This window comes from Aulostomus chinensis, chromosome 23, assembly GCF_037954235.1.
Source record: "Aulostomus chinensis isolate RoL2024-O1b breed Wild chromosome 23, RoL_Achi_v1.0, whole genome shotgun sequence".
In the NCBI taxonomy this organism is placed as follows: domain Eukaryota; kingdom Metazoa; phylum Chordata; class Actinopteri; order Syngnathiformes; family Aulostomidae; genus Aulostomus; species Aulostomus chinensis.
In genome coordinates, this window is record NC_141342.1 from 5739045 (window position 1) to 5766941 (window position 27897).

The 27897-nt window shown below is 48.9% G+C and overlaps 4 protein-coding genes across 7 annotated transcripts in view; 2 read left to right on the plus strand and 2 right to left on the minus strand.

Moving 5' to 3' along the window:
- On the minus strand, positions 1–25191 carry LOC147239268 (arf-GAP with dual PH domain-containing protein 1-like). Its single transcript, XM_086196386.1, has 12 exons — positions 24379–25191; positions 23785–23892; positions 15880–16007; positions 11140–11231; positions 8288–8370; positions 5630–5742; positions 5387–5533; positions 3836–3919; positions 3197–3259; positions 2016–2087; positions 1716–1944; positions 1–868 (listed from the first exon to the last, which is right to left on the minus strand). Exons 1-12 carry the CDS (start codon positions 24392–24394, stop codon positions 840–842), a joined length of 1164 nt encoding a protein of 387 aa, XP_086052512.1. The 5' UTR covers positions 24395–25191; the 3' UTR covers positions 1–839.
- Positions 25145–27897, plus strand: part of cox19 (cytochrome c oxidase assembly factor COX19) — a 5141-nt gene continuing 2388 nt past the window's right edge. Inside the window, exons 1-4 of one of the 3 annotated variants that reach the window (XR_015111669.1) lie at positions 25145–25301; positions 25911–26022; positions 26297–26476; positions 26660–26935. Coding sequence is in view for 1 of the 3 variants with exons in the window: in XM_086196389.1 (XP_086052515.1) it covers positions 25223–25301; positions 25911–26022; positions 26297–26390 (285 nt within the window). In the remaining 2 variants the exon portion in view is untranslated. Of the gene's footprint in view, positions 25302–25910; positions 26023–26296; positions 26936–27897 lie in introns of those variants that run through there. The other 2 variants (XR_015111670.1, XM_086196389.1) reach the window with 2 other exon arrangements.
- The window catches only part of LOC147239270 (solute carrier family 2, facilitated glucose transporter member 11-like), an 8072-nt gene continuing 6536 nt past the window's right edge, over positions 26362–27897 (plus strand). The window contains exon 1 of one of the 2 annotated variants that reach the window (XM_086196385.1): positions 26362–26476. The gene's annotated coding sequence lies outside the window, so the exon portion shown is untranslated. Of the gene's footprint in view, positions 26477–27086; positions 27774–27897 lie in introns of those variants that run through there. The other variant, XM_086196383.1, reaches the window with a different exon arrangement.
- The window catches only part of LOC147239271 (RNA-binding protein with serine-rich domain 1-like), a 4676-nt gene continuing 3455 nt past the window's right edge, over positions 26677–27897 (minus strand). Inside the window, exon 7 of the mRNA XM_086196388.1 lies at positions 26677–27738. Coding sequence (XP_086052514.1) covers positions 27639–27738 — 100 coding nt within the window. The 3' untranslated portion in view covers positions 26677–27638. The remainder of the gene's footprint in view (positions 27739–27897) is intronic.

A 27897-nucleotide genomic window follows, 5' to 3' on the forward strand; every position in this document is an offset into this window, starting at 1 on the left:
TTGATGCTCAGATTTTCTCTATAATGAAACAAACCATCAATGTGATTTAAAGCTCAACACAACATGTTCATAACACAAACATTAAATTAAAGTGTCATTATAAATTACAATCCTGTCACATTACAATCCTGGAAAGCAGCAGTAACAAGTTCACCATGTTCAACAGAACAAATAATAGGAGAACAGCTGTCGGGTGGATGTTCTGAGGAACCCGTCCGGGCGACAGTGAACAGCACTGAGAGTTCCTGTGTGTGTTTGTCTTGATGCATATTTGTTGTTAACAGCACTTTGTAGATTTGACAGGGTTCAAACTCACAGTGTCCTCAATGAAAAAGAAAACACACACACACACACACACACACACACACACACACACACACACACACACACACACACACACACTAAGCCACTGTCATCGAAACTGTACATTCAATAAATGAACGATTGTTGTTAAGCAACCAGTGAAATGACTCTAGAATGAGATTGCAGCTAGGATGAACCATTCACAAGACAGTCCCAGGGAAGTGTCGGGGGGGGGGGGGGGCGGTGGGCATGAGAGAAAGCACGAGGTTGGTAGGCGCAATTGTGATGACATCATCTACCCTTTGAACTTGCAGGGCCTAGTTTCACCCAGGGAGGAGCCTCGAGTCCTGCTAGTTTGAGATTTCTACAGATTAAATACACCAGAGTCCCTCTATCTCATCTCAGTCCATCCAAAAACCCTGCCCCCCCACCCCCATCCCACCGCCTCCCGCCACGGCCTGGGTCTCACATCAGGGTCATCTCAGATCTGAATGAGGCCCGGGTCAGTCCAGCTGAGTCTTGGCTTCCTGCAGGCGTCAAGGCTTGTGTTTGAAATGAGCTTCCACTGCGAAGAGAGAAACGGAGATGGTGAAGGATTCGCCGCTGTCCGTCTCTCCGGAGGTCAGAGTCTCCGCCCATTTACTCCCAAATAGTCAAAAAATTCAAACTGAAACATGAACAGAAGCTTTCAAGAGAGAAGGCCTGTCTGGATCCACATGAATTCTTCATAACCCATAATAACCCTTGTGTTTCTCCACATTTTCCTTGTGATGGTTTCCGTTCAAACCTTAATAATGAGCCTCAGCCTTCATTTAAAGCAGCGCTATGCGGCTCCGCTCAGCCGCTACCGATGACCACGAGACCGGCAGAGAGGAACGTTTGGGTTCATTACTTGTCAGTAATTTATTCTCCAGAATTAATCACATATATCCATTATGGTTGTTATGTATTCTAGTAGTAGCCAGTAGTAGCCGGTAGTAGCTAGTAGTAGCCAGCAGTAGCTACTGGTAGCTAGTAGTAGCTAGTAGTAGCCAGCAGTAGCCAGTAGTAGCTAGTAGATGCTAGTAGTAGCCAGCAGTAACTACTGGTAGCCAGTAGTAGCTAGTAGTAGCCAGCAGTAGCTAGAGGTAGCCAGTAATAGCTAGTAGTAGCCAGTTTTAGCGAGTAGAAGCCAGCAGTGGCGAGTGGTCGCCCGTAGTAGCCAGCAGTAGCTCGAGGTAGCCAGTAGTAGCCAGCAGTAGCTCGAGGTAGCCAGTAGTAGCCAGCAGTAGCTAGTGGTAGCCAATAGTAGCTAGTAGTCGCCTGTAGAAGCTAGTAGATGCTAGTAGTAGCTAGCCACTGCAGTAGCCAGGTCTTGCCAGTAGAGGTCAGGGCTACACATTCAAAACAACTCCATCTGTACAATAACATACCTGCATATTCCTGCGGCCTCATTGGTCGATTGATGACCCTCTGGAAGGCAGCTATCCAATCACGCTGCTCGGCCTCGGTCTCACATGCAAACAGGAACTTCCTGTCTGGCGTGACGATGGTGATGCCGTGATTCCAGTGGTAGCCCTGGATGGACGGCGGCAGCCCGGCCAGAACGGTGTAGCTGTTCTCCTTACTGCCGATGAACACCTCGCCACGGGCATAGGCATCCTGGTTGAGAAGACGGTTGATACAAGCACTGGGGATGACTTGGACAAACAGCGAGAAAGGCATGTCCTTACCAGAGGGTCTTTGAAGTACATGAGTCTCCTGTCATCCATGGTGAACCACCTCTTCTTGAAGCCCTCCGTGTGCTGCACCAGCAAGACACAAGCAGACTCCTGTTTCATTCACAACTCAGACTTCTAGTCTTGACAAGGCTGAATATTCGTCTTCAATCAAAGAGCCAAAGTCCAACCAGCAAATAAAAATCAGAAACTTCCCTTCCAGACTGAACCCACCTACTCAATTTTCCAATTTTTCATAATTCTTTCTCTCAATAATTCACAAAGAGGATCTAATTTCTCGTCTCCTCAGAAACCGCTGGGCCACCACCACCAGGGGTCGTCTTCAACCAGCCTGATCATAATTTGCTGCGAACGTTCTAGGCTGCGTCTGAATTGCCAAGTAGGTCTGATCGTAGGTCTCAGAGCAGGTCGTAGGCTGTCCAAAACCACAACTGGCGCGAGTAGCGACCTACTTCACAACCTAAATTCCAGCCTAAACACGCCCACATTGTAGGTCGGTTCAGGTGCATCCTATGGAGCAACCTATGGCCCACAATCCACCGCGGACTTCTTCGTCCCCTAAAAACTTGTGGACCCGCAAGCCAAGTTTGCGCCACCAACAGTCTCCCATTCTGATGCAACACCAACATTTATAGTCATTGTTGATGACTAAAGGTGTGTTCACACCAACCGTGACGCGGTGTGAACACACCTTTACAGGTGCGTTAATGTGCTTAATAATAAAGGATGAATGAAGGGTGCATTCAGAGTAGAGTGCAGTACGACAGCCAGGCCAGCAGGTGGGGCTTTCGTTGGTGCTGTCTACCTATTTGCGGTATCTGTGCTCTGCCAGCAGAGGTCGTGCTTCACCACCAGTCTTCTAGGGTGAACGAATGGTGCCGCCGTGTTTAGGTTGTAGGAGTAGGCTGTAGAGGTAGGTCGTAGCAGTAGGACGTAGGTTGGCACTTGGCAGTTCGGACGCAGCACTAGAGTTCAACTGGTATTGCAACACAGCCTTTTCACATTCTGGGTGCCACAGTTTTAAAACGATTACATGAAGAGCTACAATTATTCATGGCAATGCAAACATGTTGAGTTGCTGGTTTGATTCGGGCAAATGTCAGTACAAGCGCAGCAGGAGAGGTCCTCCACCTCGGAGAACAGGCAGGATTCTGAGGGCGCCACCCAACACAAACCTTTGGACCTGTTTTCTCCATAAAACCTTCCTTCATGAAGTTGCGGGTCAGTTTGGGCACCAGCTGCAGACAAAAGAGAAGCCAGTGAAATAAAAGCCTGCATGAAATATTCAACACGCTTATTCCAGCACGCACTTGAGTAATAACACGGAAAACCCCTGGATTAACATGTTCCAGTGTTTAAGCTACATGAATGATTCAGAGCCGTTCCTGAAAGAACCAGCCACGTATGTTTAGCTTCAAGCTAATGGAGGCTGAAGGCGAACAGCAGCTAAACCATCCAAAAGCTCCAGCTGCCCAGAAGTGTCAGACTGCTGTTTGTCTTTAGCTCGAGTTGAAGTCTTCCTGAGGAGATGTGGCGAGGGGGAGAGTCTGCAAACGGACATTTTTGGAAAGCTTAGCTGTTGTTAGCTGCCAGTCTCCATCAGCCTCAAGGTACATATACGTGGCTGGCTCTTTCTGCTTTCTGGAGTCTCAAAGAAGCGATGCAGGACAGACTTCCACTGAGCTCCAGACTTCTAGAAGTGAGCACCTGAAGGAAGAATCGGTCTGATATCTAATGGAAATCAAGACAATGGTCAAAAATGTCTGTGTTTGTTAAAAAACATCTTTGACACATGATGTAAAAGTCACCGTCACCTCCTCGTCACTCGCGCCAGGGAAAGCCACCTGTAGGTAGTGGAACCTGGCGGCTCTGATGGCGTTGAACCAGTCGACCATCTCCTGAGAAGAGACGGAGGTTGTGTCATTCTTGTTGGGATTCCAGTTGAAGTATCAGGGTGTGAGGATGCCGAATAGCCACCAGTAACTGCAGCTCAGAGGAAGCGTGACTGTGGCACTAGACGAACCCGATGAACCGTCTCTGTCAGTACCTAGACTTCACCAGCAGAGGGAGCAGTGCTGCTCCACACCGCTCTTAATCCATGAGTTTTCTCCAATCCTCTCATGTTTGATCAACACTTGCTCTCTCCTTCTGTTTCAGTCAGACGCCGCCCCCACACACACACACACGTCATGCACCATCAATGAGTTGTGAACAAAGGTTGAGATATTAAATGAGGGTTGAACCAACACCAAGACTTCCGGAGGAGGAAATGGTTTGTAAAGGTTGCGAGAGTTTACAGTAAATTTCCTCAAACAATTTGTGTCATTGAGAAGCCATCAATAATAACCTGAGAGATAAGAATGAACAGCTCTATTCAGTCGTTTAAATGGCCGTTCACACTCATCCTGATACAGACGTACGTACTGACGCTGATACTGGTCCTGAATCTGCCATACTGGACTCTGGTACCAAAACAAAAATGTCAGTTCACTTTAAAATTTCCAGGCATGTTATCAGGGTTTTTGACTCCCTAACAGAGAACGTGAGGTTGACGTCACGCACGCCACCGTCTTTACAGCCGCACGCACATTTGTTTGCTCCCGCTGTCATGTCGGCGACTGCTCACAGGCAAACTGTGAAATCCCTCTTAAATAATAGGAAAAGTGGAAAATGAAAGCTACATTTCTCTATGAACAAAGATCCTGATGCACTCGCTCATTCATATACGACCTCATAATGTTCTGTAATTCAGGCCCAAAATAAACTGCTACTTCATTTCCAAAATACACCGAAGGAGTTCACCCGTAGCAGCTCGACTGTGGAGAGTGTAGGATGTTCTATTTAAAGGACATTTAGCAGCTTGATTGTTTTACATGACATTCTAAAACAACTTACTGTCTGGAAATGAAAGTTGAAAGAGCGATTCTTCAGCTAAATGAGTCAGAATATCTTCCAGCATCTTCCGATGACCTCCTCCAGGGTTCCTGCGTTCCGTGAAGGAAGGTAAAACCAACTCCTTCGCCTGTTTTTTCCCTGAACGACTGTGTGACCTCGTGATGGCACTGCTGTCAAATCATGGCGACTGCAGAACCGTTCAACCAAAGTGAAAGGACAACAAAGCAGCGCAGCCTTAACGGAGCGCTTCCTTTACAAGCCCACGCTGGCAAAGACGGTGCAGCCTGACGGAGGTTCACGATCTCAGCGTCTGAGCAGCCGCCTCCTCAGGTTCCATGTGTCACCACCAGCAGATTAGCTAGCACTTCCACAACCTGCTGGAGAGGTTCTTTATGCTACCATTGTGTGTGTGTGTGTGTGTGTGTGTGTGTGTGTGTGTGTGTGTGTGTGCTCGCACCACGCCAGCGTACCTTAGCATCACTGTGGTAGACGAAGATGTTCCTTGTGCTGTTGTCTTTCAGGTAGGTGATCTGCAGGCCGCAGGGGTTGCCAATCTTGGCGGGCTGGAAGGTGGCGTTGAGGGTTTCAATCTTCATCACTGCCTTCGGATCCCTGGCCTTGATGTAGGATGTGCAACAAACACAAGCATGACTGTTGACCGCCACCTCTCTAACGAAGTGTGATTGTGCTCATGACTGAATCATGTCACTCACATCCTGCTTGTTGAAGTATTTGAGGGCCCCCTCCCTCTCTGACAGAATGAACTTTCGACTGAGAAACTGACCGTTGTCTCTTCCTCGTTTCCATAGAAACCCCTCACGGTACCCTGGGTAGTGAAAAAGAGATGCGTGTCCGCGCGTGTGTGTGTGTGTGTCCGCGTGTGTGGAAAGGAAGGAAAGGAGGTTGCTCACACAAATACATCAAGGAAATGAGAGCTACGACAGTTTGGTGTGAGATGATACCAGCTAGAATCCCATTGATTAGAGGAAGGAGAAAAAACATAGGCAAGTATGTGAGGGCGTGTGTGTGGGGTTTGTGTGTGTGTGTGTGTGTGTGTGTGTGTGTGTGTGTGTGTGTGTGTGTGTGGGTTTGTGTGACTGTGACTGAGTGAGAGATAAACAGGCAAGAGAAGGTTGAACAGAAATGCAGCACACAGATCTAATCATTCCACTGACAAACAATCTATGCTGATGATATTCTCTTCTATATTTAGCCTGCGACGTCGTCGTCGGTCTATTTTGGCCACAGCCTGGGCCTTAACTACCTCTTTTTCTCACTCTGTCCTTCTATTTCTGTCACACTAGGAAGTGTTTTCTCTCTGATCTGGCTCTATTACTGCTGCCTGAATGGGAGGACGATGTCCACGCATACGATCAGTAGGCCTCCACAGAGCTCCCACCTCAGCCATTTGTCCGACGGACTGTTTTACAGCGATCAGCTCCTGCGGATGACAAGAATGCTGTGTACAAAAGGCTAATAAGACCTGAATAATTATGTAGAACGTGTAGAAAAAAAGGGAGCAGAACTAATGAGACATGATGGAAGATTTCTGTCAGGCATTTGAATGGAGCTGCGTAGGGAGAATTCCAGAAAAAGGTTGAAATAAAAGATATTTCCTTCGTCGTCGTTTCCATAATTTAGATCATGAAAACAAAAACACAAAAACGTAATTCCAGGGACGCCTACGCTGGAGCTTAGCTTTAAACAACAGCGAGCAGGTATCAAATCAGCCACATGTTAACGTAACACTGACACGTAATGTCAAGGTTAGCATGTTTGCAACCAGCTCATTGCTAACATCGGCTGTGTCCTGATGCTAGGTCGCAAGCTGGCTCAGCAAACAAGATGGATGACAGCCATTAGAGCAGAGATCATCCACATGATTTATCCTCCCTGATACCAAATCCTGTACTCATCCATTGACTGATAGCAATCTACAAATCTCCAACGCACGCACGCACGCACGCACGCACGCACGCACGCACGCACGCACGCACACACACACACACACACACACACACACACACACTTAAGGCGAAACACTGATTTCCCAGATGTAAAGTTAGCCAGAGCTAAATGAGCTAACGGGGGAGTAGCAGCATCCATACTCACGAGCATGTGGCTTAGCTCACGAAGACGTTCATAGCACAGAGCGTGAACCAACTCACTCACACTCATTCACAGTAGTGCAGAGTCGAAGGTGTTTGCGTTTGCTTTTTTGGCTCAATTCAAAGTGTGTAAGGATTACGGTGCGTAGGGCGAGATAAAGAAGATGTAGATACCATCACAAGATGCTTTTACCGTTGTTAGCCACCAGTCTCCTTTAGCTTCAAGCTAAAAATACATGGCTGGTTCTCCCTGCATTCCAGAGTCAGACAGCAGTAATGAAGGAAGGGAAAAAAATCTTCTTTGTGAGTAAAACATACTTATTCATGAGGACTTGAAAGGCAAAATACACTTTTTGGCTAAAGTGTTGCTTTGACGTTGACCAACAACGCCAACGTGAGGAGTGCAGGCTCGATATGTTCAGGTTTTGCAGTATCAGCTTGTGTTTGTCCTCACACGCTCGCCTCCATCCTTTCCTCTGTGTGTGTTTAGTTTTGTAGCTTTCTGACATGAAACATTCACCTACGCTGGCATTACCTCATCGATCAATAGCCCTCCTCGTCCCTTCCTCCCCTCCCCTCCCCTCCTCGCCTCCCTCCCTCCTCCTTGTGCTTTGCATGCAGGATCAATGTTAGCAGTGGCCACAGTGGACGCCAAGTTACTGCCAGTGGTCTATCTCAATCAATCCAGTACCCCCCCGCCCCCCCCGGCACACTTAGCATTCTGTCTGCCTACGTGTGTGTGTGTGTGTGTGTGTGTGTGTGTGTGTGTGTGTGTGTGTGTGTGTGTGTGTGTGGTGTAATGTTTTCCACAGTAACAATGAACAGATGAGGTCATCGCAAGCCAATGAGAGTACTTCATCTTCAAGAACATGTGAAATGTATATTAGAAGGCACACACACACACACACACACGTGCACACACACACACACACACACACAGGCAATTACAGCATCACTGCTGCCACACATCCATGCAAAAGTAGAAGAGGAAGAGGAAGAGGAAGAGGAAGGGTAAAGGGAAGACCTGGAAAATTGTGGCTGGATGAGTGAGGCCTTGCTGGAGGTGCTTGTGCTAACAGAAAACAACAACAACAAACAAACCCTCCAGTGTTAATGTGTGTTTGTGTGTGTTTGTGTGTGTGTGTGTTTGTGTGTGTTTGTGTGTGTGTGTGTGTGTACTTCTCCAACAGCACCTCACTGCTATGTTGAGTCGGTAGAATCAGGCGTGATGCGTGCAGCTGTGTGTGGTCAGTGTCCAGGTACCTGCAGAGTACGGTTCTTGTTTCTCGATGAACTCGAACTCGTTCCTCTCGTACTTGGCTCTGATCCACTGCTCTCTGAGCAGCCTGGAAACACAATCAAGCACACGCACAGTTACGTTTCAGCTCAGTCATTTTACCTGATTGGGCCTGGAAACACAACCTGACACTGAGGGGGCAAAACCTTTTGTTTATTCCTGTACCCCCCCCCCCCCCCCCCCACACACACACACACACACACCATTGGAAACAACATGCCACCTCCCCTGCTCAGGGCCCCATGACAACCACAGCTGACGCTGATGTTTTCACTCTGACAGCCCTCACCCTTTACCAGCAAGTGAACCTGCTCCACCTGCTCCAGGGGTCCACCTGCTCCAGGTGCTCCACCTGCTCCAGGGGTCCACCTGCTCCAGGTGCTCCACCTGCTCCAGGGGTCCACCTGCTCCAGGGGCTCCACCTGCTCCAGGGGCTCCACCTGCTCCACCTGCTCCAGCGTGTTCCTGAGGCTGGTCTGGTGCCTCCATGTTGAGGAGCAGCAGGAGACGTTTGCTTCATGGACCCAGAAGAGGCTGGTCTCTGACCAGTGGAGTCATGAGGGACGAGATGTTGGAGACTCAGCAGAGCAGAGGAGCAGCTGAGATGCCTAAGGACCTGGAGACATGGACCCCCACCTCCTCCAGACCAGCAGAGGAGCAGCAGTGATGCCTGAGGACCTGGAGACATGGACCCCCACCTCCTCCAGACCAGCAGAGGAGCAGCAGTGATGCCTGAGGACCTGGAGACACGGACCCCCACCTCCTCCAGACCAGCAGAGGAGCAGCACTGATGCCTGAGGACCTGGAGACATGGAGCCCCACCTCCTCCAGACCTGGCATGCGGGCACTGATGGCTTCAGTGAATTCCTGCTGCTCCCGTCTATAAACATCAGACCTGCTCACTCCTTCACCTGGAGCAGGAGGGGGTCCGGTTCTCCAGGTGAAATGTGAGCACCACTGAAACAGCAGCACTCCAAGTCCTGGCTGAACAACATCAGGCTCTCTGATTGGTTGAGTGTTGTCACACCTGAAACACACCTATGAATCCTCAGGTGTCTATGATGGCCTCTTTGGGCCCTGGTTTGAACTCTGATTACTCGCCTCTACGCCTCTAAAATAAGTCTGAACATGCCCTGAATGCACGGCGCACTCGTCACGCCATTCACCAACCACCTGGCGCCATCGATCACTTGGATATATTTGATACAGGACGACAGACTGGATCCTGTGTTTTTGCGGCTGATAGGGAACAAATAATATCTTAAATCATTATAAGATATATAAGATGCCCTCAGCAGAGTTCTCACAACACCATGACAAAGCTATGTAATGAAGCCAGGATGAGCTCCAGCTGAGGAATCATCTTCATCCCCTGAAACGACATCAGCGCACGCCACTGATCAGTAGAACCGCCAGGGGTGCAGCAGCTCTGCAGTGTCAGAGCGTCCCTGCCCAGTCAGAGACTCAAGAACTTCTGTGTTTCCTAACCTCATTTTATCTGATGAGCTTCATTTGTTGACTTTAAGACAGGACAAGTAACTGAACTGGCTCGTGTGCGCTGAGCCGCCCTGCAGGTTTGAGCTGCCGTCTGTTTCCTGGCGTCTGCAGTATTTTCTTCAGCCCCGTCTGGTGATAGGAAGACGCGTTTGAGGAACTGCTCAGCTATCACTCAGTATGTCTGTAATAAACTACAACAGGAGGACAAACTGCGCGCTCCTCCTCCTGAGGTTTATTCAGTGAGTGCTGCACATTTGTGTTCCACTCTGAATGTCAAACAGCAGAAGACCCTAAATCAGAGGCAGAGCTTGTTATCTGCTGCTCATCGTTCACACTCTGACGCTGAAAATAAAGGAAGCGATCTCTTTTTAGATTGTCGTCCTCTTCTTCTTCCTTTTCTTCTTCTTTGGTGTGACGAGAACGTCACCATGCCAACAGTGTGGCCCTGGTTTATTTTCTCTCTTCATGTTCTTCCACTACAGTTCTCCTTTTATGGACCTCATTAGACATAAAACAAGTGTTCATTTGACCTTTGCAGCAGGTGCAAAGGTCAAACTCCTACAGCGGGAGTTGTGTCACACTCACTCACAGGGGCACATAACTGCTTTTTATAAGCACACAAAGAGGAAGAGGAAGTGACCCAGTGGCTCAGTGGAGCTGTAGTTTGTACTGAAACAACGATTCTTGAAGTGTGCCGCTGAGGGTGATGATTCACCTCCAGTTAACACGCTTCATTCTGATCAGGGAGCCTAACGAACGACACTCTGAAGAAGAAAGTGGCAAAGAGGCGTTCTAGGTACGATGTCACATCATGGAATTTATCACAGTGACTGCATTCTCAAAATCCCAGATGAAACTCAAGATGGAAGCTGCGCTCAGACTCTTCTTACTCTCTAGAAACACGCCTGACTGACTGTATAAACCCTGGTGTTGCTGGATGGAGATGAGCTCCTGTTTGCTAACCCCCTCACCTGCCCACAGAGGTTTGAGTTAAGAAACAACCGGAATGATCCTCAACTCTACTTCCAGCCGAACCTGGCAGACGCATCCCGGCGCTCCTGCTCACCTGCTGTACTTCATTCATTCACCTGACACGTTCACACCTGGAGAGGTCATTGATGGAAGCCTGGGGGGAAACGTCTCTGTGACCCACTTGTGAGTCCTGGAAGGCTCATTTGAGGTGAGTTAACCCTTTAACACCTGGTTCAGAGAACACAGGCTACGTTTCCTCTTCCAACTGATTATCATGGACGAACAGCACTAGACTATCACCATGTTTAACAAAAGGTCTACTGAATTAAGATAAATAAAGAGGACTTACTTGCAGTCCGTGTGTGTTGGTCTGTAGTAGAAAGCAGGAACCTTCTGCTCATATTTCGCTTTAGCTGCACTGTTTCCCATCGCAGCCATCAGCTGAAAGGCGGAGGAGACACCAGAGCACACGTGAGAGCAGGGTTCACACATTCAAGACAGCTGTGAGACAACTCGTCTCTCTGCTGGCAATTTGGGGACTTTTTACACAGAAAGGCTATGAAATAAAATGCTTGTTATGTAACATAACATGAACCCTCATCATCAAGCAGGAAATGCAATGTAGGTTGAAACAAGACATCAGTTCTTGGGTTAAAGCTCAGAAATACAGCAGGATGAAAGGTCAGCTGGCACTAAAATCTCCACATGGATTCAGGAGATGAATCTCCTTGACTAGAATGCGCCTGCCATCCGCCCTCTTTTCCTCCATGGCTCATTTATCGGAGGATAATCCCTAAAGCCAATCCAGCGGGCTCCTTCCCTCCGGGGTCTTTGGAGCTGAAGCAGAATCCTGCTGTTTTATTGTGAAGGTCAAATAGCAGCAAAACAGCCCACAGAAACCAACACGTCTGCCGCCCGGCGTTGACGCCTTTGACATTGAAAATGTGATATTTAGGGCATCAAATCAAAGAAACAGATTAGGGACAGTTTTGGTGCATTTGAGGATCACCGCCCCCGCCCGGCGCCCACGCCGTCATCAGCTCAGCCCTCAGAGAACTGCTGGCGACACCAGACGCTCCAGCAGGGAGAAATAGCGGCTGCCGCCATCAGCTGAAGAGCAGCACCATCTCCAATCGAATCGCTCTGTCGGTACCGAAGTAGACTTCAGATTTTACTGCCCGATTAGTCAGAACATCACCATACTCAGGTTTGATCAGGATAAACCACGCGGTTCAGTTAGACGCTGCACCGGATTATGAGCATCTACATGTGAACAGGATTATCAGTGGAATATTAATCTTCCTCAACCATGTGAACAGCTTATTGGGAATTTTGTCATTTTCAGAACACAGACAAAAACTGGAGATGCACTGGATTACTGCAAACGCTGGTGAACCATCCTGAAGCCTGGCGGTGCAGAGCTCACACATCCAGGACTTCCCAGACCTGAGAGAAACATTTTCAGGATGGACTTCCTGGTCTGAGACATCACGAACTTCACAATAAATCAGTACAAACCAAAGGCTACGTCTCTGTCTACACATCAAGAAGGTGTCGGTGCGGGGAATTTCTTGAATGTTTTTATTTTTCAAAGATTTTCCAGCTCTGGAAAAAGTCCTCTTTTAAAAGTCCCATGACTTCCAGGTTTTCCGGTATTATCACTCCCAGCTAGGCTGCAACGACTCTGACGTGCTAAACTTTCCAGCACGAGCGTGGTTTCTGTATGCTCACCTCAGGAGCTTCCTGATATTGTTTTTTTATAGTCTTTTTTAATATTTTGCACGTTGTCTTGTTGTAAATCTCCAAGCTGCTCTGTTCACTTCTTCTCCAGCATCTCATATTACAAAGTACATATTTGTCTGTTTGACTGTCAAATATTTGAAAGCATGAAAAATAAATTTCCCGGATAAAAATGCCAGTTTGTTCAAGACGATGTAATTTCCAGCTGGCTGAAATAGCGCCTGCCCTTCATTGACATCAGAGGAGTTCTTACGGCGAGTTCAGGTGAGGGAGGACCCCTGTGGGATGCGTGCTGGACTCAGGACCAGCCCGGTATTAGCTGGGTTCACTTCTGTTGTGGCTGATGTTTTATTGGAATGGGAATAGCGACGCTCCAAAAGCCCCCACAATAAACTCTGGCATTCCAAAATTCCCTCCGCCCCCCCAACTCCTCAGCTGCAGTTACAGAGCAGCAGAACCGCGCAGCAGTGTTAGCACGTTATCTGGATCCCTATTAGGTTCCTGTCATTGCTGTGTCACAGCTCAGCTGCCTCGTTCTCCTCAGGTTCTCCTCAGGTTCCGTCCTTCCAGCAGAGCCAAAGAGTTTAACCTGCTTATCTGTGTGAAAGTGTTTCTGCTGACATTTTCCTGCAGGGTCTATTACCCTCGCACAGCAGCTCAGCTTCTGTTCTCACGCTGGAGAGAAGCACCAGTAGTCTTACAACTGGAATAATACAGCACCGATCCCTGGAGGGGGCGCTCTCGCTCCCCAGGGAGGTCAGAGGTCAGGGTCAGCTGCAGAACAAGGTTCTCGTGTGACAGATGATAAGTGAAACTAGCATCAGGTCCAGCAGGGCGTGTTTAAGTGATCAGTACTGGCGGGACTGACCCTGCTGAGCCTCTGTGTTCTAGCCTCTCTGTTCTAGCCTCTTTGTTCTATCCTCTGTGTTCTGGGCTCTGTGTTCTGGGCTCTGTGTTCTGGCCTCTGTGTTCTGGCCTGTGTGTTCTATCCTCTGTGTTCTGGCCTGTGTGTTCTATCCTCTGTGTTCTAGCCTGTGTGTTCTAGGCTCTTTGTTCTAGCCTCTGTGTTCTGGGCTCTGTGTTCTGGCCTCTGTGTTCTGGCCTCTGTGTTCTGGCCACTGTGTTCTAGCCTCTTTCTTCTATCCTCTGTGTTCTGGGCTCTGTTTTCTAGCCTCTGTGTTCTAGCCTGTGTGTTCTATCCTCTGTGTTCTGGCCTCTGTGTTCTTGCCTGTGTGTTCTGGCCTGTGTGTTCTGGCCTGTGTGTTCTAGGCTCTTTGTTCTGGCCTCTGTGTTCTGGCCTATGTGTTCTATCCTCTGTGTTCTGGCCTCTGTGTTCTATCCTCCGTGTTCTGGCCTCTGTGTTCTGGCCTCTGTGTTCTAGCCTCTGTGTTCTATCCTCTGTGTTCTGGCCTCTGTGTTCTATCCTCTGTGTTCTAGCCTCTGTGTTCTATCCTCTGTGTTCTGGCCTCTGTGTTCTAGCCTCTGTGTTCTATCCTCTGTGTTCTGGCCTCTGTGTTCTAGCCTCTGTGTTCTATCCTCTGTGTTCTGGCCTCTGTGTTCTATCCTCTGTGTTCTGGCCTCTGTGTTCTAGCCTCTGTGTTCTATCCTCTGTGTCCTGGCCTCTGTGTTCTAGCCTCTGTGTTCTCTGAGAAAAAACACCAACACATCAGAATTTATGAGAACAGACTCTTGGTTAATGAGATCATTATTTTGACGAGATTCTTCCTTCTGTATTTTCTGCACGTTGCTCTCAAAATTTCTCCCTGCCGGGCAGTTTCCATGGGAACAACAAAAATAATAGTTCGGCTATTATATTTTGTCGTTGCCACGGGCTCCATATGTCATATCTTCATATTCAAACTCATGATTTTGCACATTCTGGTGTTAAGAACTGGACATCAGGAGACAAACAGCCTTTGACTTGAGCTTCACGACGGAATTCGAATCCCTCAATCTGAACGAGCTGACACGGCGGCCATGTTAATATTCCTAATTTGATGAACACACACACGTGCCTGGTGACGGGCAGCAGGGCTCTCAGCTCCGTTCCACAGCTGCTATTCTTCTTTCTACCCTCCAGTGACTCAAAGCTGCCTGTAACTGGAGCAGAACTAGGCACATTTGTTTAAAGGGTCATTATTCTAACGATCAGACCTCAGGAACACGCGGCTCCTGTCCGCTAAAACCAGCAGTTCGTGCAGCGTTGGCTGAACCTGGCTGGCAACAATCCAAGGAGGAAACCGAGGAAAACAATAAAATGCAGTCTCTCCTTCCAGGCAGCGAGTCGGACCCTGAGCTCTCATCTCTGCTCATCCAAATCACACAAAAAAGTTTTATAAGAGAACAAAATAAACGAAGGGCTGAGAGGACACGTAACTGTGACGCACCGCCGCTCCCTCGCCTCTGAGCCCACGTTAGCCCCCGCAGGTTTGCTGCTCCGCTAACTTCTTCACGAGATGGAGTAACAACAGAAGGACATGTCCAGCTGGAGGCTTGTGAGGAACGCGGGGGGAGTCGCCCACAGCTGGGATGTGGGAGTGGTCCTGGGGTTGTTTCAGTCCTGACAGCTCAGAAATGCAAATGCAGCAGACGACATGAGCCTTGATAATTTCGTTGCAAACAAGCTCGCGCTTCCAAATCAGGACACGTCTCTGCAAGCACGCTGGAAATTGAGAGACGAAGTCGCCACGCAACAATAAGCTGTAGCATGCTAACAGCTACAAAGCCACTGAGGCACCACCCTCCGTCCAGGTGACGTGGGACGCTTCTCCTGCCTCTTCAAACACTCGGTTTGCTCCAAAATGGTCGAGTCCGTCGTCCTCAGTGAGACAGTGAACACACGCTGTCTTAGAAGATTTAAGTGACGCCGGTAAACATGAGTTTATTACCATTTCCCAGGAAATATTAGAATACTGGCATCATACAGTGTCCAAACCTTCCACCATGCGTTCCAGATCGTTCTATCAGGATTCTGGGTTGATGAGAAGAATATAACAAAATTAGGAGATCATCCTGCATCTGGCTGCTGCTCGCCCAGAGAACATCAAAACAGAAGAAGGAGGTGTGACATGGCTGCCCTCCTCGCCTTGCCGCACCGCAGTGGGACAGCGTTGGTGGAGCGTGAAAATGCCAGACACCGGGATTCTACAGAAGCTGATCTTTAAATGGCAGGTGACTGGTCAGCTCACTCCAACTGGGTGTGTTGTTGAAATCACACTGGCACAGAAGCCAAATCTTCTCATATCCAGCGTGTGAATCGTTTGGAGCGAGTCAGATGTTGGATGCAGGCAGGGATCAGGGAGACTGATGAGGGTGCGTATTGTCTGTCGATGCGTATCTGCGTGTTTACCTCCACCTCGCTGGCATCCCACGTGTCCTGGATCGACTTGACCCTGCTGATGTGGGGGATGCTGCGGTGAAGGAGCGAGCAGGCCTGGCAAACAAACACACCCAGAGTCAGCGATGCCCAGTCCGGCTCTGCAGGAGAGAGAGAGGGATGATGCCGAGGAAACAAGCAGAGGGGTGGGAGGAGGGGGGGGAGATAAGGGAGGAAATGAAATTGGGGAAAGCAGTGCAGGAGGATGATAGAGAAAGATGGAGGAGGAGGGGTGAGAACATTTTGTCATAAAGGTGCTGCAGGTGATAAAAAGTGCTGATGGTGATGCTGCTGAGGAACAACAGCAGCGATGCAAATGAAGCAAAGCCTTAAGACGCAGGGAGATGGGGCGCCTGTTCGTGCAGGACAGCGGGGCAGTCGCACGCCAGTTTGGGGGGGAAATCCTATTGAGCTTAGCGGCAGGAAACAGACCGCCTGAGACGTGGCCAGAGGAGGAAGTTATCAGGTAGTTACATCACCAGGCGGCTGCTGTAATTATGCAGGTGCCTTCAGCCGCGCGCACACGGCTGAGTGTGGTTTTATTTCAAAGACAACAGAGCACACACGTAAACATCTTGGCGTGCATCACCTCTGCAGACACCGGCGAGCTGCTGCCAACGCCATCATGTGACTCAACACTCACAGATCGTGAAAACCAACAGCCTGAGAGCGAGCGTGCGAGACAAAAGGATTCTGAGCACATCGTGACACGACGGCGGCGTCCGTGGGTGTTCAGTTGAGCTACATCTGAGTCACTGTATCACAGGTACTCTGATTGTTCTTGAAGACGTTCCAATCAGACACAGGCAGCGTTCCTTTATGTTCCTCTGTAGCCTGGCGAGGGAAGAAAACCTGACAGTTCAATGATCAGTTGAGGAGAGGCAAGATTTGACTGCATCATCCATCCCTTCATCCACCCGTCTGTCCATCCCTTCATCCACCTGTCTGTCCATCCCTTCATCCACCTGTCTGTCCATCCCTTCATCCACCTGCCTGTCCATCCCTTCATCCACCCGTCTGTCCATCCCTTCATCCACCCTTCTGTCCATGCCTTCATCCACCCGTCCGTCCATCCATCCATGAAGAGGAGACATGTTTCTGGAATCTTCTTTATTCATATCACATGCAACAGATCTATAAATCAACGTATTCTATACTCATGTCAGAAATTTAATCTTAATATCTGTTGCAATGACACACACACACACACACACACACATACACACACAAGCAAAAAAGCCTGGAAAACACAAACCTACATGCACAACCCTGCTGACACAAACAAACAGCCATTGAGTGGTGAGGTCACTGCTGCCTGAGTCAGAGCTCATGGAGTAGCAGACAGTTCTCTTGGAGATCAGCTTACTGTGGCCACGACTGACACACACACACACACACACACACACACACACACACACACACACACACACACACACACACACACACACAGACCATAGTCAGAGATGAAGGTGTTTCTCAGCAGGGTTACTGGGATGAACACAAGTAGGAACCAGGACGATGGAGTGCCACTGCTGCTTTTTATACACAGTGCCAATGTTCTTAAAGTGCTGCCACACCTTTCATGTTCTCCTCTTGGTTCTAAAGTTTGTGGTCCGTTAGGTGGAACGATAATAACTAACAAGGTTGGGGAAAGAGATGTGGTTCAGATTCGTAAGATGAAAAGTTTCAGCTCAGACAGAAAGTTTGTGTGCAGCTGTGTCAGATTCCTGCGACCAGTCATCCAGTCTGAACGCCTCTAAGAACGGGTGGACGGCCTGACAGCGTCTCCCTCTGGACACGCCGGCACAGCCTGGTGACTGCAGTCACTGCTCAGCAGAGCTGGAAGCAGACGCAGCTCCTCTGGATGAAGTTTCAAGACATATCTGGAGATCACCATTACAAGGCAGGAATCATATTTCAGCGATGGACGATGACAGGAACTTTGGTGAATGAAACAGTGGACCTGCCAGGAAGTAACGCTGCTCCTCCTCTCTTCTCCTGAGGAGAAGGATCAGGATTCACAGGTAGATCACGAGTTATTATTTAACTTAACTAAAGCTGGTGCCACTCCTGTCAGACAGCCTTTGCATTTTGTGCTGATCTCCAGACATTAGCATGCTAAAATGCTAAGCTAAGATGGTGAGGGTTTGGATTACATATTTTCATTTGAGGGGCAGCCCGGTGCAGCAGTGGTCCTCACGGTGGCCCCCCAGCAAGAAGGTTGTGGGTGGAGCCCCGGCTGGAGCATGGGGTCTTTCTGGGTGAGTCTCCATGTTCTCCCTGTTCCTGCTGGGTTCTCTCTGGTACTCCAGCTTCCTCCACAGTCCAAAGACATCAAGAGGGACCAGGTTAATCCAGACTCTAAATTGACCGTAGGCGTGGCTGGGAGAGCCAATGGTTGTCTGTCTCTATGTGTTGGCCCTGCCATGGACTGGTGACCTGTCCAGGGGGAAGGCTGCTGGGATGGCTCCACCTCCACCACCCTGAACAGTAGGAGAGGGGGAAGATGGAGGGAGGGATGGAGGGATGGATGGATGATGGATGGATGGATGATTGATGGATGGATGGATGATGGATTTTCATTTGAGCTGTTTCACATTTAGTTGAGACACTGCAGTGTCTCCTCATACTGTTAGCATAGCTCACCTGTTAGCATAGCGATGTAGCTACTTTTACAGGAATCTTCCTCCAATGCTTGCTAACGTCAACCATTAATGCCACAGGAAATGATTTCATGTTTTCAGGGTGTTCAAGCGTTTCAAATAATCTCCTGTTACTGCTCGCTAAGACGGAACCTCCGACCTGCAGTTTCCTCACAACGTTTCTGGGATGTTGAACGATTATCTGCTATTCTGTTGGAGTTTTTAGAGAAGGCTTTGTTTAGGAACAACGTTCTGCTAGAAAGTAAAAATGTCTCAGCAAAAACATGATCACAATGCTGCATGTCGTCTTCTCAGCATTTTTGGAACAAAAGAATCTCTTGGTGGGCGGGGCTCCAACCAAAAGATGACTTTGTCAGTTGAACTGGATTTGTTTTAATGAACAGATTCAGCTTTTCCATCTGGTGAACCAGAAATCTGCGTTTCAGTCAGGAGTTTGATCCTATTAGTCACAGCAACAGAGCCATGTTTGGAAGCAAGCATGTCGATGACGAATGTCAGCCGCTCCGTGGACGGTAAGCAGCCGGCCTTCCAAGGACACTGACTTTAGTTTGAACAATCTGATGGTTTGAGTTGTGTACATCCCCTTTCTGACCTGGCAGGGGTTTTTCTGTACTTCTGTAGTCCCGCTATCTGTAAGAACCTCGATGACATCATGAGTGTCATTGTGTCAGAAATGACTACTTTCAAGAGAAACAGAGAACAGCACAGGAGGAGGAGGGTTCTCACTGAGATGAGCCAACTGGTCCTGATGAGTCACATCACCGGAGATCCCCTACTGAGTCAAAGCTCGTCCTCCTGTACGTCTCCAGCTGTCGTCCCTCCATCAGTGACCTGCACGCCGGCGCGCGTCCTGCTGCTTTATTTGCGCCAGTGTCGCCTCTTCTGAGCACAACACTGAGCTTTGTGTCAGCCTGCTAGAAGCTGGATGATCAGACACAGCACGAGTGGCTCCTGACCTCATGTGTCAGCGCTCCACTCCATGAGAGGAAGGAGTGTGTCGTGTTGTCGAGGCCGACCTTTAATAATGCACGCCATCCCATCACGCCTGTGTTTTAGCGAATGTCCGACCTGTTCCACCGTGTAACGTGTGGTGCAAAGGACTGAGAGCGAACTTTGACCAGTGAGATCAGCCCTGACAGGCTCGAGTGCGTTTCATCAGGTATGAAACCATAGCACATCAGGTGTGACGCTGTCTGGCGTGATCATATCAGGTTTCCTCATCACATTCCACTGAAGCCTCGTTTCCTTCGCCCACCAATTCTTTTTGGAAACAGAATAAAGTATAAAGTTTATGACAAAGGAGCACGAACAGTGCATGTACATGTTTAGTTCCTGTGACGAATCCGACAATGTTCCAGACCCACTGAGCTGCTGCTGCGACACAGTCCGCTAGCAGCCATCAGCTACTTAGCGCTACACAATGCTGCAGTGGAACCTCAGGCTGACTGAATCTTCTCAGGTGGATCGTTACAACAGTAAAATGTGCTGTGGTCACGAGTGGAAACATCCACATCTGACTTATGTGCATCAATTTTAATCAATGCAGAAAAGTTTCTCACACTTTCCCAACTGAAAAAAGTCAGGTGCGTCCACCACCGAGCCGTCGTATCGCGGCTCTGCTGCTCTAGCGCACCTTCCTCCCACCTCACAGGACTGCCGAGGCGTCTCTCGGGTGAGTAGAACTCCTTTTAGTGTCCTTAGAGAAGGGCAGAACCGGAGCGCTGCTGAGCCACAGAGGAACCGGGCGTCTCTGCCTCTGTAGCTTCATCTGAGCTCCCCAGCAGAGACGAGGCAGCAGGAAAAAGATGACGGTACCGAGGGTCAGTGTCAGGATGACTAAGCACCCAAAACGCACCAGCAGGATCGGCGAGTTGTGTGTTTCCAACTGCTTCCAGCAGGAATTCAGTCTGGTTAATGGATGTTGTACCTGTGAGGGACGGACACATCATGCAACCTGGCGCCGCTCTTCTAGATGCATTCATGTTGACTCCTATACAGAGTTTGACAAGGAATTATTGTATCTGTCTGATGTCATCTCCACATTAAATAATGGCGCCATGTTGGCTTGTCATTAGAATTAAAGCGTGATTATTAATCGTTTCACCAGAGGAGTCGGTATGTGGTCTGCTCTCAGCAGGGCTTCAGGCAGCCATGTTTCATACACGGTCTACAAGGCCACACTGGGATATGACGGCGAAGGCGTGATGACTCATACAAACAGGGGTTTAATAGACAGTTTCTCAGCAAAGGCGTGAAGTGTGTGTGTGTGTGTGTGTGTGTGTGTGTGTGTGTGTGTGTGTGCGGTGACAGTGGAGATACATTTTCTCACCAGAACATCTGTGAGAAGTGACAATGTTAGTTTGGAAAGTTGGTGACCTGACGTGAACTTCAGCAGCTACAACATTCAAATATTTGACAAATTAATTAAAAAAAACAAAAAACAGATGCTAACCAATCAGTGATGAACTGATGGGAGGATATTTGACCCAGAATTCCAAGGGGCAGCTTCAACGAGAAAAAAAGTCTATATTTTGAAAATCACTGAGGTATTGAAGCTGAAATCTGAGTTTGGCAGCGGCGTGGAAGCGAGCACCGCAGGAAAGTCCTGCTCCATCTGGGCCCTTCCACACACAGTGGCCCCGTGGGACCCGCTCATGCGTCTGGAGTTCGTGTCGGTCCCTGCTCCAGTAATTCTTGGTGACTTCAGACTGCAGAAAGAGCCAGTCACGGTTATTTAGAAGCTGAAGCTAAAGGTAACTGAAGGCTAAAAACAAGCTGCAGCAACAAAAACAACTGCTAGCATCAAAAACAACTGCTAGCATGAACTACAGCTTCGAGTGTTGTAGTTAATTTTCATCTCCAATCTAAGAGTTTGTGGACTATGGATCGTACGGCTGGATAAAGAAGACCTGGATTATAGGATGAGCTGGAGAGTTTGTAACTGACGCTTCCGGATGGTTTTGCCTTTGTTAGCTGTCAGTCTCCATTAGCTTCAGTACATGTGGCTGGCTCTTCCTGCATTCGTAATACAGAGGGAAAAACATTGTTGTGTGTTCAAGACTCCTGTTAGTGAGTGCTTGATGTGCACATTTCCCTTTTTGGTTTTAACTATCAGTTTAAACAGCACTGCAATCGTGGGTACGTCTGGGAGCCCTGGCTGCTGATGGTGAAGGGCTGTGGAGTACAACAGCAGCGCTGCTTGTAGGTGGAACTGTGTAGTTGTGTTCATGACACAGTAACGCTGGCGTGTGTTCACCAGGAACCTTGAGTACCACTGCGGTCCATGAGGTTGACTTTTAATACCTGGAGGTGACGACACACAAGATAAGTCACCTTTTTAAAAGTGACTGACTACAAAGTCTGTGAACGAGCAACAAAAGTCCGACATCTTTCCAGCTAGCTTGTTTCTGCGGGTCAGTGGAGGGCTACCTGTTAGCCACAGTCGCGCACACCACCTCCTGAAGTACAATCAGCTTGTTTACTATGCTGAAATGATTTGTGGTATTTGTGTTGTAATGAAACCTTTTTAGTCTGAAAGAGATAAGATCCTGTCCCCTTCTGGGATGCAGCCAGTGAACCAGCATCAATAATTCATGTCTTGATGATTATTACATATGGATCTGGAGCCTGGGAATGCCTGATCCGGCTGTGGGGGGAGGGGACAGGATAATGGTTTGGTTGATGGATGCGTATCGTAAAACCTCTGATCTGTGCAGCTCCGTCTACTGACATTTCATGAGTTTAAAGGAACACGCCAACTTTCTGGGAAGACCCTTCCGTCTCGTCCTCCCCAGAGAAGAGAGGAGAAATAGCTGAGACCGACGCTAGTTAGCTTAGCATAATGAATGGTAATATATGGGAAGGTTAGCATACCTCGATATAAATATGTCGGGTCAGGTTTGCTATTAAATAGTTTAAAACCGAGATGCTGTAATTGGAGGGTCAGAGCAGGACTACGTTCCCAACTGGGTGACTTGACGCTCCTCAACAGTCCAGCTAATGAAACGATTTGTTTGATCATTAGAAAAATAAGTGCTGCTACTAAATATGGCCGATTTTTTTAAGAGAGGATGAGGAGCAGGATTACTGCGGGACACACCAAGACCCTGATCTGGATCTACTGAGCCAGTTTACAGGGGCTAAACTGCAGGTTCTAGAAGCTGATGGAGGAGAAGCCATACCTCGATGTGATGTGGGCATGCTAACACTTCCCATACACCACCATTCATTGTTCTAAGCTAACTAGCAGTCGGCTGGTCTCAGCGCCCTGATGTAGCAGGGAGAGCAGGGAATGTTTTCCTGTCTCTCTCTGGGGACGATGGCAAACGTGTATTTCCAAAAAAGTCGGCGTGCTCCTTTAAGCACAAGGATTCGCCCAAATCTGCACGGCTGACCAGCGAGCTGAGGAGTTACGTTCCTCGCTCTCCAGGGTCTCAGTGCTCTCTGGGGTCTCAGTGCTCTCTGGGGTCTCAGTGCTCTCCGGGGTCAGCACCAGTCCCCCTGCTGCACCTGCCACAGCGGTGCAGCACACGACACCTGATGGTCAGAGATGGCAAAGTTTTTAACAGAATCCTGCAGAAAACTGCTGGCCAGGAGCTCCACACACCAGGACATGGAGAAAACGATCGCAACGCTTATTTCTACACAAGATGACAGCCTCCGGCCACCCCCCCCTCCCGGTGCCCCCCCACCAGACAAAGCTGTGCCAGGCAGAGACGCTGGCTGCAGCGGTCCTCAGAGGAGCCCGAACCAGGGCCAAGGAACAGGCTTCCTGGGCGGGCTCGGCTCCAAGCACTGGGCGTTGGGCCCATACTGGAGCCACTCACTGGTTCATAGCCATCTCAGGGAGGGGATGGGGGGAGGGGGGGGGGGGGGGGCGAAGGTGTGGGGATGGAGAAGCTACAGCAAAAAAAAAGCACACCAGTAATTACTGGGCAAGCTGGAAGAAGATGACACCAGCAAACAGGAACAACTGGCATCTTGTGGCACACACACACACACACACACACACACACACACACACACACACACACACAGGAGTGTTTCATGGCTGGAGCAGGGTCCAGGGTGTCCTGGCCTTCTCTCTCTACCTGCCAGCAGAGAAGCGTTTTCTCGCTGCTCGTCCGGTTCACACCAACATGCCGGGTCGATGTGAACCCGCTCGGGTCTAACCGCCTTGCGCACATGCAGAGGTGCAGGACACGCGCTGTCCTACCTGGGTTGCCGCAGTCCGCGCACGTCTCGTTGTCCGGTCTCGCCAGCACGTCCTGCAGGAGCCGGTTGTTCCCCTCCGGTTCCAGCGCCATGGTGAGCTGATCCGAGCCTGCACAAGCACATCCGACACACACCCGATCACCTGTCAGCTCGATCTGGACGGGAGGGGACGCGCTCTCTCCCTCTCTCTGTCCCTCCCTCCCTCTCTCTCTGATTGCTCTATTACCGCTCTCTCTCGCTGACTGCATAATAATCACCCGTCACCCCCACCCCCTCCTCCCTCCCCCTCCTGACGGTCGGCCAGTGGTTCTCCTCCATCCTCTCTTCTCTGGTGAGAGTGAGACCTCCAGCGGCCGCCTGTCTGTCTGACATGTACATTCCTAGAAATACTAGAAAGATACTACCCTGGTAACAGTAGGAATACTCTGAACTACTGAATTACACTGACATACAAGTAGAGGAGTATTTGGTAGTAACGGAGGCTGAGCTCAGCCTGGAACTTGACGATCGAATGAAACTGAGGGATTAAGGTTTATTTCAGTGACACTAAAAGGAGGAGTACAGACTGCGACCTCCCACAGGTTCGTGGCTTCACCTTCCAGAGCCTTCATCTTCTGATCTTCATCCGGTTTTCCATGTTTTAATCCAGAATCTTTGTCTTCGAGATCAATGAGATCTCAGATTAATGTTGAAAAAAGTTAAATCTGTCCTTTAAAATGTTGTGAAGCAAAAGAACAATCGACCTAAAATGCAGATATTCAAGTAAATGCTTCAACGTCGTGGTGAAGTACTTGAGGATTAAAAACTATTTTCGGTGAAACGTCCATGTTTTTGATTGTCAGAGTCTCAACTGTTTCGTTTCGTTGTTGATTTTGTTTTACCTGATAAAATAAAGTTTAAATAAATGAATACTGAAAAAAATACTGATTCAACTGTGTTCGGACCGGAAGTTCAACTCAGTGTCAGAGAAAACGCTCAGGTTCGATATCCGGTTCCTCAGAAATCTTCTGTCCAACTCATTAGTCAAACCCCAGAATGTGGCTGAAGACGGGTTTTCATTAACTGTCCGCTCTGTTTAGAGGAACAGAGCGACGGCTGCAATTATTCATTCATAAAATACAAAAAGAAACGAAGTATTTACTCATTTTTTTCAATTACACGGCACAATTTATTTCAAGTCTTAGCAGTGCGGCTACGTCACAGTCGATCTATCAGACGAGCTAACAGCGACATTACATTCACTGTCACGATCTCAGGCTGTTTTCAAAAGAGAAATTAAGTGTTAAAAGGAATGAATGACCAGTTTTTATTTGTGAAGCAATTCGATTACTAACGCCTGCCCTTCCTTCGAAGACCCATGACGTCATTTTCCCTCGACGGGCTAGCTTCTGAAGGGTGAACGCAGCGCGAGGGCTCGCGTCTCCCACTCGTAAACAAACATGTCTGCCATGAACTTCGGAGCGAAGAGTTTTAAACCTCGCCCCCCTGACAAAGGCTCTTTCCCGCTGGACCACTTCGGTAGGTTCCTTTCGATAGATGGAGTTTCGTTTTAACCCTGAGTTTACCGGAGCTCTCCAAATTGAGTTAAAAAAAACTAAACGTTAGCCGGTGGCTAACTCACCCGGAACACGGCACGTCCATATATGGAGCTTCCTCTGTATCGTAATATAGAAACAGTCCAGTTTGTAACCCTAAGACTGATTTGAGGCCAGTGAACGATGAGGTCAGGAGTGGTGGGCCGGCGGGGGGGGGGACCGAGGCCTGGATCCCTCGTCAGTACCGCGACCGGCCCAACTAGAACCAGAACCAGAGCCTCACCCACTCACTTGAATGTTTGATTATAGAAGGTGGTCACTTTATTTCAGGTGTTTAAATCTGGGCTCACATACTTGCATCATGATGTTACTAAATGTTGATCTTTTTAATGTCACTGATCCAAACACCGTAGTTCCTCAGACAGGAACTCGCTCTGTCAATACTGCAGATGGATAAAAACCAGTAGCACAGCGTGTTGGTGGTCCTGACCTGGAGGAGCTCAGGCAGGCAGGCGGCGTGCCCCCCCACTCACTCGAGTGGGGGTGTGTGATGTGGACTGGCTCACGCCCAGTGTGTGTTTGGGTGTTTCAGGTGAGTGCAAAGCCTTCAAGGAGACGTTCATGAAATGCTTAAGGGAAAACTCCTTCGATAACTCCAGGTGCCGACTCCAGTCCAAAGACTACCTGGAGTGCCGGATGGACCAGTAAGACCCCACCACCACACACACAAGTCACAGGACAGTTCCTGCTTTCACACACACGTAAATAATAAATTCAAAGTGCATGTCGAAAGTGTAGGTGTGTTCGAGTGCCTCTGCCAGGCGACGCCTTTTTGAGTCCTTCGCTGCTTGAGCAGAGTTCAGGAAGGAACGTTTCCTTTCCTGGTTTTATTTATCGGTCAAATGTTTTCCAGGCCTGGAAGTGAATGTTCTTAAATGCCATGACTGTTGGTGACCATCAGCTCTGTCTCACATCCAGTCACCTGATGGCAAAGGAGCCTTTAGAGAAACTGGGATTCAAGGACTTGGTGGAGCCCCCCCCCCTCCAGGCAGACAAAGACTGTCAACACTGATGTACTGCACCGGCTCCCTGTGCCCACCGGGCCGCTCTGGACTGATCCAACACTTGGATGGTTGAACACCCATCAGCACGTTCAAGGTGAGGAGACGCGTCGAGGCGAGGGGATGCAGCCGCTCCTGTACATGGAAGACTGTAAGATATGGAGAGGTTTATTCACCCTCAATAAAGTTTTGTATTTATGTGTGCATGTAGAATGAGGGATTTTCCTGAGCATCTTCATTGTAGTTGACGGAATCTTAAAATGGAGTCTTGGGGTTTCAGCCTGTCTGATTACTAGGATAAGCCACGCCCACCGCCGAGGCAAGGAACCAGCTTCAGAGGCTCCCTGGTGACGAACCAGACACACAAACGTCTCTGAACTTCTCACCAGGACTTTTATTGTCAAACTGCAGACTGAACTACACACATATCCAGCTATAAAAACCTACTGAGAACACAACTACTGTCAACAGCCACACACACCCACACACACACACACCCATCACAGAACCCCCCCCGGTGAAGGAGAAGTTTCGGGGGGGGGGGGGGGGGGTTAAATCAACAGAAATACAGCTAGAGGATAATTAGAACCAGGGGCCAAAATGAACCTTCCGGCTCACCGTCAAATGTCTGGCAGAGACTCGTTGAGCGTCACACGTTGAGCGTGGTAACACTCAGGGTGAAGACGGCGACAAGCACCAGGCGTCTAAACCACGCTGACGATGGCAGAATGCAACTTAGCCGACGGTCAAAATGTCTTCATGTAAATATTAAAGCCATGTGGTGAACGAAGAATAAAGTCATGGCGTTCTTATTTCAAAGAAGAAAATGATAAACCTTCTGTTTTAACTACACGACTGGCGCGTAGAGTCTCAGTTTACGAGGTGCACCTGAATTTGCCATGAGGTTGATGGTGTGGTCGTGGTCACAGGGATGTAGTTAGAGAGGAAACTTCCCGGCCTCGTCTCTCAAGTGTAGACGTGTCCTGCATGACAGCCAGTACTGGTACCTGCAGAAGTACTTCAACAGGTCACCAAGTACCATGACGTGACGTGTTTTTCCAGAGATTCTCCACACAGAGGGGAGGGGGGGGGCGTGTGCCCCTGCACCCTGGGAGAATTTCTCCTCTTCACAGCTGCTTTACCGCAGTTTACAGTTAGCATACAGCGTTAGCACACAACAGTCTACCAGGAAACGAGGATGATGAAGGTGTGGGGCACATAAACATTAAAAAAAAAATTTTTAAATGGTCTCCTGGTGTCTAGCGGGAGGAGTTGGAGCTGGAGCGGGACCTGTGGCGGCGGCGGCCAGGTGACCGAGACCTGCGGCGCACAGGAGAGCGTCGCCTTGGAGAGCGAGATCTAGGAGAGATTACAGAATGAAGATGGGATGAAGGGTAGACTTTATAATGAGGGTACTTTAGTAACATAACTACTGTGTCTGGGCTTCACTTACTAGTACTAGTTTACTACTAACAGATTAATAGTTACAGGAAGGGTCAAGTGTTACTAGAATTAGTT

What these genes read in the sequence shown, in the direction of transcription:
- LOC147239268 (XM_086196386.1), bottom strand. An exon ending in TCTACCACAGTGATGCTAAG is followed by an intron (nt 3,920 to 5,386) that starts GTACGCTGGCGT and finishes GTCTCTTCTCAG; the next exon opens with GAGATGGTCGACTGGTTCAA. An exon ending in CTGGCGCGAGTGACGAGGAG is followed by an intron (nt 3,260 to 3,835) that starts GTGACGGTGACT and finishes TTTTGTCTGCAG; the next exon opens with CTGGTGCCCAAACTGACCCG.